Source organism: Eretmochelys imbricata, chromosome 4 (assembly GCF_965152235.1).
Source record: "Eretmochelys imbricata isolate rEreImb1 chromosome 4, rEreImb1.hap1, whole genome shotgun sequence".
Lineage (NCBI taxonomy): Eukaryota > Metazoa > Chordata > Testudines > Cheloniidae > Eretmochelys > Eretmochelys imbricata.
This window is the reverse complement of record NC_135575.1, coordinates 132,006,817-132,021,896: the sequence shown is the minus strand read 5'-3', so window position 1 is coordinate 132,021,896 and position 15,080 is coordinate 132,006,817. Positions and strand designations below refer to the sequence as shown.

Below are 15,080 nucleotides of genomic sequence, written 5' to 3'. Positions count from 1 at the left end.
TGGGGCTCGGGCTTTGGCCCCAGGCCCCAGCAAGTCTAAAGCCAGCCCTGGTTACCCCATTAAAATGGGCTCATGACCCACTTTAGGGTCCTGATCTGCAGTTTGAGAACCACTGCTCTAGCTGATTTGAATCATTTGGGGTTTTTTTCTGACAATCAGCAGGCAAGATCTCTCTGCACTTTTTTTCATTTCTTTGGTTTTACAGATGCTGCTTTGTATTTTGTTACATCTGTAATTCTGTGTCTTTATCAAAAATAACCTACCCCCACTTTGTAAACCTAGGTCAGCAGCTGAGGGCAGTTTATCACTGACCATTGCTCAGTCATATGTTAATGTTTGAGCAAGGCCATAAAAGAATTACATCATATTACCTCTGACCAACTTTCAAGGCAATGAATCTTTACAAAGCCCAAGTGCTGGTTATTGACAAGCTACATTCTCTCCTGACAGGGCCACAGAGAACATCTCCATCATGAGCTTCAATGGAAAGTTTGAACTCCAGTCCCATGAAAATTTTGAGCCTTTCATGAAAGCCCTTGGTAAGTATTAGATAAATGTAACTATGTTTAGTGTGTATTGCCTCTGTCTGTATGTAGTATCCAACATTGGTTAAAATTAGTCTATTGCTTGCAGGCATTCAGGATTTAGATGAAAATAATTTTAATTTCTAATATTAAATGTTACTGTCCTTAATTTTTATACATTAATATGTTTTAAAAATACATAATAGTGTACATGTGATCTTGTGCATTCGTGAAAAGAACACATAATAGAATGAGTCTCTCTCTATGATTGATATGTAGAAAACACTGCATAAAATTCTCTGCCCTGTATTATGCAGGAGATCAGTCTAAAATACCATAATGGTCCCTTCTCCCTAAGAGTCTGCGGGCCAGATCCTCCTCTACTGCAGACCGGTGTGAATTTCCCCCTAAGTCAGTGGAGGTATGCCAATTTACACTGGCTGAGGAGCTGGTCCTAGGAATCTATTAAATGAATCTCTGTTGATTTTGCCTTGACTCTGCTAATCTGTCACTGTGTTCGTTTTGTATGGAAGCTCTGATTCAATTGCTTGCCAAGAACTAGATAAAATGGGCCACTTATTTAGGTGCCTGAAGGTAGATTTAGGTGCCTACTTTTAGACACTCAAGTTTGAAAAATGTTGGCTTACATTTTCAATCACTTTCTAACCAGGGATTGTATTTTCTCCAGTCTCATTAGGTATTCATCAGTGATTTGCTGTATCATTTCTTCCATGTATTGTGATATTCTTTTTACCTTTCATATGTACAATTGGCTTAAGGATTTTGAGGGATCCCAACCAGGATATTCTTGGGGTCCCTATTCCTCCCACATCTCCCACAAAAACTCCTGTCTTCTCCTCTCCTCCATCCACTTTCTTCTGCTTGATCTTTTCTTTCCCCTTAGATTTTCAAGGTGGGGGCGGGGATTGCATTTCTTCTCTTTCTAACCAGCCATGTAGGACAGGGGACAAATCCTTGGGTTGGAAACTTTCCCCAGACTCGACTATGAATGACATTGTTCATTGCACTCAAACAGCAGCCAACCGCATGGTCCTATGTTAATGTAGGAAGTGTCCCTCAGAGCGTGTACCAGTCAAGGAGCCCTCTCAGCCGTGGATTTAACAGCCCTGAAAGCTGGCTTTGTTTGTGTGGCTTCCCCATCTGCCCCAGAAATAGCGCTTCTCAGAACGCTCGCTAAGCCTAGACTTTTATTTTTGGCCAGGTCTTTCTGATGAATTGATCGAAAAGGGCAAGGACCTCAAGAGCATCTCAGAAATTGTGCAGAATGGCAAAAAGTTCAAGGTCACCGTGACAACTGGCAGCAAAGTGCTGACCAATGAGTTCACTATTGGAGAGGAGGCCGAGCTGGAGACCCCCACTGGAGAGAAGGTCAAGGTAGATGCCTGGTCCTCCCTTCGTGTAGGGCTGTGGGTTGCTGAGCATCTCCTGTGGGGTGCTGAGTGCCCTGAGAGTGCTCAGTCCCTTGGAAGGGGCCTTCCACAACTTGCAGGATCCTGCCCTGACACCGCATCCCAGCTACACTATCCCACAGAAAGGGCTGAACTGACATTGCTCCCAGTACACGGCAGTTGATTTCTAGTGGACTTGTAGCACTTTCTTTCCCTTTCATCTAACCCAGAGGTGCCCCAGATTTGCTCAACTAATAGCCACACCATCAGCTTGCCTGCAGATCTGCAAGATGCATCAAAGCCCATAACTGCTGCTGGGCTACATTCTCTGCTCATGTAAACGGGGGCAGCTCTTCTAACTTCAGTGGGATTGCACCCATTTACACTGGCAAAGAATTTGGCCCCTGGTGTGTAATAGGGATGAGTGGCCCTCAACGATTAGAGCTCCCAGCATACACATGGATCAAAATGGAGCACTGCATGCTGGGACCTGTAATTGCTGTGGCTTGAGTCCCAGGTAGTAAAGTTTAGGTGGCCATGGATTGTAGTGTGTAACTTCATGGCTTGATCTTGGCTCACAGCTTGGCCATGTGTGATTTATTGTAGTGGAGGGGAAGTAAAGCTCCACACGGTAGCCGAGGGAAGCATTGCACAATGGAGAGGACGTCTGGCCACTTGGGGGCCATGCCGTGCTCTGCTTTAGACAGGACGTCACCAAGTCTCTTACACAGCCCGTGGCAGTGAGCCTCTGAGTCCAGGTCACCACACTCAGGTTCACTGGGCTCAGTCACGCCAAAGCGCTAAAACCAGCTGTGTAGACATTGCAGCTCGGGCTGGTGCTCAGGCTCTGAAACCTAGGGATGGGTTGGGCTTTAGAACCCAAACTGCAGCTTAAGGGTGCCATCTACCGCTATTTTTAGCTCTGTGGCATGAGCCCGAGTCTGTCGTCCTGGGTGCGGCGCTCACTGCCGCAGGCTGCCATTGGCTGTGTGTCAGCAAAGTTTCAAAAGTGACCTCGAATGTTGGGTGCCTCTGTTTCTAGTGCCCTATTTTAGAGCCCCAGGGCTTAATTCTCAGAGGTGCTAAGCACTTTCCATTGACTTCAGTTGGATGTGTGGCTGCTCACTGTTACTAGATTCCTACTTAAACTCATCACTTGGCACCTCTGAGAATCAGGCCTTGGAGTTCTAAAGTTAGATGCCCAAAACTATAGGCCGCCCCTGAAAATGCGGGCGGTAGCCTCTCTTTGCCTCAGTTTCCCCGTGTAACATGTTCGAGAGCCACAGATGAACAATTCTGTAAAAGTGCTAAATACTGTTCTTTCAGACTAGCCAGCTGAATCGGGTTTGACTTCATGTGGTCTGTTGCATTACAAAAGAGACATGGAGTTCTGTTTTATTTTTAAAAAAGGGGATGATGAAATGTGGGAGGAGATGTACAGTCATAAAACAAAAACCTTCCCTCTTAAAGAAGGAACACGCACAGGCTCTTTGGCAGCTCTGACTGCTCCTTCCTCTCCCCTTGTTTGCATTTGGTGGGTGATTGTGGAATTGGGGTTCATAGCTCTTAAAACTGGATGGTTCCTGTTCCTGGAAGGAAAGGGACAGATCCAGTGGTTCATTTAAAACCCAGGAACTGGCAAATCCTGCCCCTCACCTTCTTTATCTCATCAGCAGGTAGCTTTCTAGATCTTCTGAAGACTGGAGGAATTTCTCTGTCACCTGAAATAGCACTGCAAGGCTACACACCTAGAGGTCACTGATATCCCACACTTGTTGCACTAGGGATAGCATCATGAACTTCTGGAGCAAACCACAGGCCACCAGCACTTGAGCTAAAGGAGAATTCTCTGCAAGTGTGGCTATAAGAGTTTTACCTTCTATATAACAGCCACTAGGGAGCATGTAGGTCGATACTATTTGTATTATCATACTGCCTAGGAGCCATAGCCATGGACCAGGACCCCACTGTGCTAGGCACTATACAAACATGGAACAAAAGGTCATTCCCTGCCCCAAAGAGTACAAATCTAAGGAGGTAGACAGATAAATAATGTTTTCCTATTGAAGGGATTTACTTGTGTAATTTCAGTTAGCAGTGATGTTAAACCACTTAGGACTTGTCTACATGGGGACACCTGGGAAAGTTAGGCTGAAGGAACTAAAGGTGTGAATTTGAAATGGATTAGTTACACCGCATTAAACCCCCATGTGAACACCCTCATTCAAAATGATAGTGGCCTTAACTTGATTTAGTTTACTTCCAAAGTGAATTAAACTAAATGGAATTAAGGCCACTTTTAATTCTGAATAACAGCATCCACACAGGGATTTAATGTGATTTTACTAATCCACTTCAAATTCACACCTTTAGTTAATTTGGAGTCTTACACTTGCCTAATGTATCTAGTAATTAAACACGTGAGAGTGCAAATTGGTCTTTATTCCACAGGCAATAATGTTCATGTCTCTCTTCCCCCGCACCCCTTCTCTTTCAGGCTGTTGTTCAAATGGACGGTGACAATAAACTGGTCACGAACTTGAGCAAAATCAAATCTGTCACTGAAATAAAGGGAGACATAGTCACCAATGTAAGTACATGAGGTTCTATATAACATTAGAAAAATGTCATCACTTATAGCATGAAACTACAGTGGGAGTTTCTAATGGAGACCAGCAAGAGCAAGTAGCTATCAGCATAGACCCACTGACCCAAAGTACTGATTTATACATTGGGCCAGAACCTCTGCAGGTATCAATCAGCATAGTTCTACTGATTTCAGTCGAGCTATGCCGAATCACACCAGCTAAGGATCTGGCCTATTATGTAGTAATCTGTGAGAATCAGTTATTTTAAATATATCCTGTACAAGCATGTGCGTAATTTGGCCTTTTGGTAATGACCAACGTCTACCCCAGGTGCTTAAGTTTGGCTGGTCAATCAAGTGGCCATTTAAGGCCATTTTCAATGAGAACGTGCAGTACGCTACATGCTGTACACCCTTAATTATCCAATGAAAAGTGTTAATAATTAAGATTTCAGGTAAGTGAAGAATGTTTTCACTCTCATTATAGTAGAAGTTGTGGGGCATGACTCGGTGTCGGAAAAAAGGGAGGGTTAGCTGACTGGTTTCAAATAAGCAAGGTCACACTGGACACACACGTTTTAGAGTATTTATTAATATAGTTAAAGGATTAGCAGTGCAATTTAAATGAGATAAATTTCAATTTAAATGGTTGGACTTGGGCCCCACCCTGAAGTGTGGGTCTCTGGTCTGTGGGATCAGGGCCTTGATATGTGTGATATTTGCAGACTACTTCAGTGAAAGACTTAACACTTTGTGCTTTTTGTGTGGTTTTTAGACAATGACCATGGGAGACATCAGCTACACGCGAATCAGCAAGAGAATCTAGCTAGCCTGTGCATTTCCTATACTGTGTAAAGTGTGCCCAATAAAGTACAGTTTGTATTAAAGCCCCTTTGTTGTTATTCATTATTATTATTATTATTATTAGCATCCTCCTTGTCATTTGGTGGCAATGCTGTGATTCGCAGATGCCTGTTGTAAGAGCTGTATTGGCCGTGGTTTCTATCCATTTTCCTAGTGAACAACTGTCCATATCACAAAAGCCACCACCACAATTGGCACAAACTGGCGAGCAAGTTCTACACAGAGGACTCAGTATGAATGGGCTATAGAGACTGAATTACCCTCTGTTCCACAGAAGTGGTTCCTCCGGGTCAGCGTTGAGGCCCATTGCTGTGGCCCAGGCTGTATTTGTTCTGTTGCTAAACACAGTCATCGCATTGTTGGTTCATATTCAATTTGTGAGCCACCAGAATCCCCAGACGCTGCAGTACTACGACCTAGCCAGATAGTCCCATTCTGTAGCTGTGCCGCTGATTTATTTCCTTCCTAAGAATTTCTCTTTATTGAATTTTATCTGGTTGATTGCAGACCAATTCTCCCATTCATCTAGGTCATTTTGAATGTTAAGCCTGTCCTCCAACGTGCTTGCAAAACCGCTCCCAGCTTAGGTGTCATCTACAAATTTTATAAGTGTCCTCCCCACGGCATCAGCCAAGCCATTAAGGAAAATATTGAATAATACCAGACCCAAGACAGACCTCCCTGTAGGACCTTCCTAGATCCATCCTCCCAGTTTGTTAGTGAACCACTGATAACTACTCTTTGACCATCTTTTTTTCAACCAGTTGTGCACCTACCTTAGAGTAATTTCCTCTAGACCTCACGGCCCTAGCTTGCTTATCAGAATGTCATGTGGGACTGTGTCAAAAGCCTTACTAAAATCAAGATATATCATGTCTGCTACGCCCCCAACCCACTAGGCCAATAACCCTGTCAAAGAGGGCAGTTAGTCTGGTTTGGTATCATTTGATATGGACAAATCCATGTTGGCTATTACTTATCACACTATTATCCTTTAGGTGCTTACAAACTAGTTGTTGAATAATTTGTTCCAGTATCTTTTCAGGTATCAAATGTCCCATTAAGATGATGTTTCCAAACATTTATACAGCTGAACACAGCTTCAGGAAGATGAAACCAATCTCACACACACACACCCTTGAACCTCACTGGGTTGTTAAAGGCCTGACCCATCTTAATGTACACATCTTCCACAACCCTCTCCCCCTCACTAGTCCTTTGCACCCACCAGCGGGGCATGCCCCATACTTTGGGAAACACTATGGTAGATCTTCATAATACAATCTTCCCTCTTCCTGCCTTACATGTGATGGGCGTTCAAACAGTGAACAGTTTTGGGATTTAAAGTGTCTCCATTGGCCTCTGAGTTTACACCCATTGACATGAATTCAGCCATTCAGAACCATAGTTTCAGACTCTCTGCTGGAGAGTCCAGAATTTATTTTTAAACCTTAATTACCTTGCAGAGGAATTTTCTCCAATTTACTTGCAAGTGTCAGGTTGGGGATTCCCAGGGTTGGGGAAGGGGTCCGAGCCCCGTGCACACGCGAACCCTCCCTCCTAGGTGCATCAGAGTTAAGCTTCTGGGAAAAGTACCATGCTTAATGATAGAACACCACCTTCCCTTATGCCAGGCAAACCCAGTAGCAAACCCAGGGGAAGACCTCTAGGTGGTGTTACAGACTGCTTTGCCCCCAGTATACCATAAAGAATCAGCCCAGGGACAGATCTCTGGCAGAGGTTCCACAGAGTCCCTTGCCCCGGTACACCATACAGCACACTGCCCCCAGACTTAGCTAGCATGCACCATGCACTCAGAATGGTGAGTCCTGCTGCATGGTCTCAGCTGTCCAGGTGGCTGTTTGGTGCCTGCCTGCCCCTTCTTCTGTGCTGCTGGTTCTGCTCCTCCAGGGACAGCTGCTCCTTCTTCTCCTCCTTCCAAATTTCCCAGGCTTGCGACCTTGCCGCCCCTTCCCCAATCTCTTATTAGCTCAAACCCTCCCAGATGGCTGCCAGATAGCAGGGGTGACAAATCAGGATAGAGGATGGGAGGTAATAGGTGCCTATATAAGAGAGAGCCTCAAATATGAGGACTGTCCCCATAAAATCAGGACATCTGGTCATCCTAAACGGCACACCCCCCAGCCAATCAGGTTTGAAGGGAGGGACTCTACTCAGACAAGATTCATCTCTTCTCTGGTCCATCTTTTTGATTTCTAGTGTCCATTGTCAGCTCCTTTTTCTAACTGATTCATCTACTCCTGACACTAGCTCACCGCAGCTGTAGCTCTGATGACCCCCGCCCACAGAAGTTGGGTTGTTTTTTCCTCTCTCTCTTTTGTTCTGTTCCTTCATAGACTACTTAGCGCTTTTAATCCTCAGCATCTTGTACAGATATTACCTGGCCAATCCTCAAGATTCCCTAATCCAGTTGTGAATATCATGTCCCTTGCACAGATAAAGCAGTGGTGAGTGATTTGACCAAGGCAGCAAACTGTGGTAGACCCAGGATTTGAACTCAGGAGTTCCTGGCCCCTAGTTTTGGGATCAGGGGTATTAGTTCATGCCTCTAGCTCAAAGCTGTGCCTGATTCATCTTTCATATGTGCTTTCAAACAAATGGAGAATCATTTCTTTCACCTCCCTTTTGCCATGGGGAAAAATCATGATGCATGTTTGATGAAATGTGAGTTTTTGCTGATTCTGCTGGTGGGCAGAATTTGTTCCCACAGCCCTAACAACAATACCAGTTAGGTTCAGAGAAATTCTTGTGATCTCCCATGCCAATTGAGACAGGTGCTTGTATCTGTCAGCCCATCAACATAAGAACACAAGAACGGTCATACTGGGTCAAATCAAAGGTCCATCTAGCCCAGTATCCTGTCTTCCAACAGTGGCCAATGCCAGAGGGAATGAACAGAGCAGGTAATCATCAAATAATCCATCCCCAGTCGCCCATTCCCAGCTTCTGGCAAACAGAGGCTAGGGACACCATCCTTACTCATCCTGACTAATAGTCTTTGATGGACCTATCCCCCATGAACTTATCTAGCTCTTTTTTGAACCCTGTTATAGTCTTGGCCTTCACAACATCCTCTGGCAAAGAGTTCCACAGGTTGAGTGTGCATTGTGTGAAAAAATACTTCCTTTTTTTTTTGTTTTAAACCTGCTGCCTATTAATTTCATTTGGTGACTTGTGTTATGAGAAGTAGTAAACAACACTTCCTTATTTACTTTCTCCACACCACTCATGATTTTATAGACTTCAATCATATCTCTCCTTCGTCATCTCTTTTCCAAGCTGAACAGTCCCAGTCTTATTAATCTTTCCTCATACAGCCGTTCCATACCCCTCACCATTTTTGTTGCCCTTTTCTGAACCTTTTCCAATTCCAACATATCTTTTTTGAGATGTGGCAACCACATCTGCATGCAGTATTCAAGATGTGGGTGTACCATGGAGGCAGAGCAATCCCTAGGGTATGGCAAAATGGGGCGACAGCCCTGGGCCCCGTGCTTTGGAGGGCCCCGCGCTTCATGAGAAGGCTGGCGGGGAGGTGAGGCAGGGCACCAGCGGGTGAGGCGGTGCCCCTCTACCAACCTCCTCCTCCCCCCAGTGCCTTCTGCCCGCCAGCTGGCCCCGCCAATCAGCGCCGCCCACTCCCTCCCAGTGCTTACCACTGATCAGCTGTGTCGCGGTGTCTGGAGGCACTGGGGGGAGGAGGGAAGAGCGAGGGTGCAGCACAGTCAGGGGAGGGGGCGGAACTGGGCAGGAAAGAGGTAGGGCGGGGGCAGGAAGAGGTGGGGTGGGGGTGGGGCCTTGGGGGAAGAGGTGGGGTGGGGTGGGGTCGGGGCCTGGACGGAGCCAGGGGGAGCACGCAGGAAACTCAGCGCCTATGCCCTGGGCCCCCTAGGGACGACCCTGCATGGAAGTATATAGAGGCAATATGATATTATTATCTATCCCTTTATCTATCTTATTATCTATCCCTTTCTTAATGATTCCCAACATTCTGTTCATCCAGCTATGTGGGGATAAAGAATGATATGTAACGAGCCATCAGTGGAGACGTGTGCAGACAGAGACCCGGGTCATCAACCAATGGCAGGCACTAAAGAAGCGGAAAAAGTTACCACGGTCAGTCATAAAACTCGGAAGTAACACTGTCAACTCGTCCAGTATGCTGAATACCGACTAGGTGTGATATCCAGGCCAGCAGAGGGCAGTAGAACACAGGAACACAACCTAAACCATCCCATATGGATGGGCAGCTTTGGGCTAAAAGGAAACACTTAGGCATGCCCATTACAGTTGACCATGTGCCAAACAAGATGGTTTCCAAAGTGGTAAGTTGTCCCCCTACCTCTATCCTGTATTATGGCCCCAATATGAGTGTGGTTCTCAAACTTTTATACTGGTGACCCCTTTCACAGAGCAAGCCTCTGAGCGCGACCACCCCACCCCATATATATTAAAAACACTTTTTTTTATATTTAACACTACTATAAGTGCTGGAGGTGAAACAGGGTTTAGGATGGAGGCTGATAGCTTGTGACCCCTCATGTAATAACCTCGCGACCCCCTAAGGGGTCACGACCTCCCAGTTTGAGAACCCCTGCGGTACAACTATATCTAGGGTGACCAGATGTCCCAATTTTATAGGTGCAGTCCTGACTTTTGGGTCTTTTTTTTATATAGACTCCTATTACTCCTCACCCCCGTCCCAATTTTTCACATTTGCTGTCCGATCACCCAAACTATATCGCTCGGGGTGTGAAAAATCCACACCTAATGGGTGACGTAGTTATACTGACCTAAACTATGCAGAAAGCGCTGTGTTGACAGGAGAGCTTCTCCCACCAGCAGACCTACTGCTTCTTGCAGAGGTGGATTAACTATGCCGACAGGAGAGCTCTCTCCCGTCAGCTTAGAGCATCTTTACTAAAGTGCTACAACCTCGCAGCCGCGCCAGGGCAGCATTTTAAGTGTAGACTTTGCCCTGTGTTTCCCAGACCTGAAGAAGAGCGCTGTGTAACGCTTGAAAGCTTGTCTCTCTCACCAGCAGAAGTTGGTCCAATAAAAGATATTAACTGACCCACCTTGTCTCCCTAAATAGTTTTATGACTTTTAATAACGTCAGCAGCTGTGGACAATAGCAACAGGTAGGAAATTCTCATGCTTAAAGATGTGAAGTGTTCACTGTAGGGCTCAAGAACGAATTTCACCCCCTGAATCCTCAGGGATTGGCCAGGTTGGAGTCCAGATTCCACACACACAATGGACTAATGTAAAGTGGGCCCTATGGGACAGATTCTCATCTGCATTACACCCATTTTAATTTAGAGTAACTGCAGCAAAGTCAATGGATAATATGAGATAAGAACCTGGCCTTATTTCACTGGCCTATCTGGTCAGGAGTAATGAGAAACTTCTTGAATATGCCATTAATTTTATCTGCTACTCACCACTGAAGATTTGGAGAATTTGATTTCTGAAATACAGACAGACAGAAAACACCTTTTTGTTTAAAAATGCTGTTTCTAATGTATTTCCTTTTTAACATAAAACCGAAAGCCTCAGTGACATAACCTGCTAATGGCACTGTACAGAAGCCAAACCAGTCCCAAGGATGATGTTAGCAGCATGGTCACGGTCTAGCATTCATTAACAGCGGATGAGAATTGTTTTGTAGGTGCATCTGTTGTAGAGCCTGAGTTACAGGAAGTTTTAAAGAGACACTGTGTTAATACACGCTGGGGCAAAGCTGGTTGTCAGATTGCTGTGCATCTTCCACAGCAGTGAAAATCAACACCACTTAACACCCTGCAAACATTATCTAATTGATCTTCCCAGCATTCCTGTGAGATGGGACTGGTATCCAATCAGACTCCAGGAGTTCAGTCTGTTTAGCTTCATCAAGAGGAGGGTAAGTGGTGACTTGATCACAACCTGTGAGTACCTGCTTGGGCACTTCAATCTAGCAGACAAAGGTAGAACAAGGTTCACTGGCTGGAAGTTGAAGCTAGACAAATTCAGGCTATGAATTTGAGAGTAATTAACAGTTGGAACAACCAACCAAGGGTTTGGGGTGGATTCTCCATAAGTGGCAATTTTAAAATTAAGACTGGACATTTTTCTAAGAGACATGATCTAATTCAAACAGGAATTAATTCAGGGGAATCCTCTGCTTGTGCTATACAGGAGGTCAGACTAGATGAGCACAATGGTTCCTTTTGGCCTGGGAATCTATGAACCTACACTTTACAGATGGTGAACAAAAGAACATAAGAACAGCCATATTGGGTCAGTCCAATGTTCCATCTACCTCAGTATCCTGTCTTCTGATAGTGGCCAATGCCAGGTGCTTCAGAGGGAATGACCAGAACAGGGCAATCATCAAGTGATTCATCCCTTGTCGCTCATTCCCAGCTTCTGGCAGAGACTTAGGGACCCCCAGAGCATGGGGTTGCATTCCTGACTATCTTGGCTAATAGTCATTGATGGACCTATCCCCCATGAACTTATCTAATTCTCTTTTGAATCCAGTTATGGTTTTGGCGTGCACAACATCCCCTGGCAATGAGTTCCACAGGTTGACTGTGCGTTGTGTGAAGAATATTTCCTTTTGTTTGTTTTAAACCTGCTGCCTATTAAATGGTGGCACAGAAAGTCAAATACAAAGGTGAATCTAAACTGATGTAATCTACATTTCTTTCCAGCTTCACCAGAGTTCACATTTTTTTAGCTGAAATTTAGACTCAACTCTGAACTTGGCTAGAGAGAGTAATTGACTTTACCAAAGTCAATGACAGAGGCGAGATTGGAACACAGATGATGATGGCTCCCTTGCCCATTACACTAGACCATATTCCTTACCACCAGATAAGTCCAAGCTGAACTTGACATTTCTTGAATCAAAGCAAGTACGCAGGAAAGATATTGGCAACGACATCTGTCGTTCTCTTCCTAAAAGAATTGTCCTTCTACCCACTCCCCGCCCATCAGGGTTCAGTTCCTATGGCACATGAGCCTTAAAGCCACCCCCTGGCTATATACTACATTAGATCCATCTGTGGTACTCACTGCAGGCCCCAGCTACACATGCCTCATAAATTAACTTACACACCAGGCTTAAGCATGATTTAAATGCTCTTGTATTGAAACAGGGTAAGCACGACACAGTTTGGTCGGCCAGCATGAAGGGGTCCAAAGCACATTAGAACACCGACGTTGCTCCAGTCCAGGTTGGGACTGGGAACTAAAGGAAGTAGGAGCAGTGAGGAGGACAACTCCCCATCCTCCACATCACTCCAAATGGGAGTTCCCACACTGTGGCCGAGTGCTTCCCCGCCACTCCCTGCCCCATTGGTTGGTGTGATGGAAGCTCCCAATTCTCTTTCAATCTGCTTTGGCCACTGGTTTGGACCAACACCAGAGCTCCATTTCTGATCACTGTCCTAACCTGCTTTAGAGACTAACCAATTTATTTGAGCATAAGCTTTCGTGAGCTACAGCTCAGCATCCGATGAAGTGAGCTGTAGCTCACGAAAGCTTATGCTCAAATAAATTGGTTAGTCTCTAAGGTGCCACAAGTACTCCTTTTCTTTTTGCGAATACAGACTAACACGGCTGTTACTCTGAAACCTAACCTGCTTTGACTTCATTCATGCTGAGATTTAAACCATTGTCTATGCACTTTTTACTTGGCAGGGCAATGTCAGCTGAGCCATTGTCACCCTAGTTTATACGGTCCTAATGGTACCTAAATTCTTCTACCGAAGGTAGGATCTCTAATTAATCTGCAAAATGGTCACAGTACTGCCTAAAGTCTGCTCCATTCGGCAGGTTAGTTCCTACACTACAGAATCGTTTTTGAACTATAGAAAAATGGCAGGAAAAGTGCCTTTACTTAAAACTTCCTCAGTGCTAAATCCTAATAGCTTTCCTCAGTTTTCACTCAGTCCTCACACAGACAAGACTCCCTTTGGGTCAAACACTGTCGTCCATCCTCATTTTTACTGGGGTCTATCCCCATCCTCACTTGGGCAAGCACCTGCTGACTCCAGTGGATGTTTCACTTGAGAAAGAACTGATTGAAAGTCTAAGTGAGGGACTTCAGGATTTGGCCTTATATGAAGAGAACTAGACCTAAAATGAATTATTGTGGAAGCGAAGCTATAATGACCTTTTTATTATTTGTGGAAACAAGATCTATTTCCTGTGAAATATTTCTTAGCTGGTGCCCTGAGCTCCTGGAAGAATACTTGTCTCAGGAGATATAAGTGTTCTTAATTAGATAGCACGGTGCTTATTACAAATAACCTCTTCAGATCTGGAAGAAAAGGGTGGATGTTCTACCAGATGTGCAGGAATACAGATAACTGGAAGCTTTGGGGTTACTGTTTCGTGTGGAAGAGGCCCGATGAAGCTTCATTGGTGGGCTCAGGCATAACTTGGATCTTCTGGTTTTTCAGGGCTGCTTCTCTCATTTTGTAATACATGAACTCGTTCTGTTGGAACATGCGCAGCTCCATCTCCGACTGGACACGCATGACCTGCATGGATGAAGGGCAGGCCAAGTGGTGAAAACTCTACAATATCTCTCAAAGTAAAGAAATAAAGTACCTTCTAAGGTAGGATAGTGGCCTCCTGCTCCCCAGTTCTGTTAGATGGTTGAACATCGGTGCCATCTAATGAGTATTCAGTGGCCCATGTGACAAGGGAGGATGACATCAGTCCAGTTCCATAACCTGTCCCTCATCCAGGAGGCCAAAGGCTGCCTAGACATAGAGACTCAGCTGCTCTCCCAAACCCAATCATGGTCCCTTCTAGACCAGGCTGATTAGTGGTGAGGCAGTGTGGGGTAGATTGCACTGCCTGTCTGCTGTGGTTCTTCTGCAGACAAATACAGGTTCCCATTCCCAAAGTTGTCAACCCAGAGTTCTTCATGAGCACAAATTCACTGCCAGCGCTAGATTACAGGGCTGCCTCTGTGCCTGCACAGGCAGAGAAGGGGTGCTAAGAATTCCCTTTACACCCTTCTGCAGGCTAGCTGGCCTTGGATCCAGGCACACAAGGGTAAGTGGGTGCTGTGAGCCCACTGCTCTCCTCCTGGAGAAGCTCGGCAGGGAACAACAGGGAACGGGCAGAGCCTTGACTCCATCCTCCAGTACACCAGACAACTGAGCTAAGTCAGTGCGGGCAGGAAGAAAGGAGGCCTGTAATTTGCTGCTTCTGTAGGCCAGCAACAAATTACTATCCCGGGAGCAAAGGGAGAGCATATGTAACCCACACACCTCCTGGGTGTGGGGTTCTGTCCCATTGAGTGGCACCAAGACCACTTAGAGAGAGAGAGAAAATAAGCCTACTCTACAGCCTTAGCTAAGGAGCCTATGGCTTTTAGGTCATGCAGTAGAGGTTCATGCACTGAGCTCCAGAGGTCCCAGGTTCGATCCCGCCCACCGAAGACTGGGGCCCGTCAGCGTTACAATGGAATGAAGTGGGTCCCTAAAGGACCATTCTTTTCCTGGGAGAGCACAGCAACCCACTGCCCCTTATTATGGGCCGAGGAAATAAAATGCACATTTGGCAGTGGCTTTAGCCCTATACTACTGGGGCAGTTGCATAAAGACCTATGCATGTCTCTCTCTCTCCCTCTCACACACACACACACACACATCCCTGACCTAGCAGTCA

At 45.5% G+C, this 15,080-nt stretch overlaps 2 protein-coding genes across 3 annotated transcripts in view; one reads left to right on the top strand and one right to left on the bottom strand.

Annotated features, from left to right (window-relative positions):
* Positions 1-356: 356 nt before the first annotated feature.
* Positions 357-5,346, top strand: FABP1 (fatty acid binding protein 1). Its single transcript, XM_077816186.1, has 4 exons — positions 357-539; positions 1,747-1,919; positions 4,431-4,523; positions 5,296-5,346. Exons 1-4 carry the CDS (start codon positions 473-475, stop codon positions 5,344-5,346), a joined length of 384 nt encoding a protein of 127 aa, XP_077672312.1. The 5' UTR covers positions 357-472.
* An 8,434-nt stretch (positions 5,347-13,780) lies between these two features.
* The window catches only part of SMYD1 (SET and MYND domain containing 1), a 53,666-nt gene continuing 52,366 nt past the window's right edge, over positions 13,781-15,080 (bottom strand). For both annotated transcript variants that reach the window (XM_077814684.1, XM_077814685.1), the window contains one exon: positions 13,781-13,939. In XM_077814684.1, the coding sequence (XP_077670810.1) occupies positions 13,781-13,939 (159 nt within the window). The remainder of the gene's footprint in view (positions 13,940-15,080) is intronic.

Coding starts and splice junctions, on each gene's coding strand:
- FABP1 (XM_077816186.1), top strand. CDS start 473: ATGAGCTTCAATGGAAAGTTTGAACTCCAGTCCCATGAAAATTTTGAG. Junction 540..1,746: donor GCCTTTCATGAAAGCCCTTG/GTAAGTATTAGA, acceptor ATTTTTGGCCAG/GTCTTTCTGATGAATTGATC. Junction 4,524..5,295: donor AGGGAGACATAGTCACCAAT/GTAAGTACATGA, acceptor TGTGGTTTTTAG/ACAATGACCATGGGAGACAT.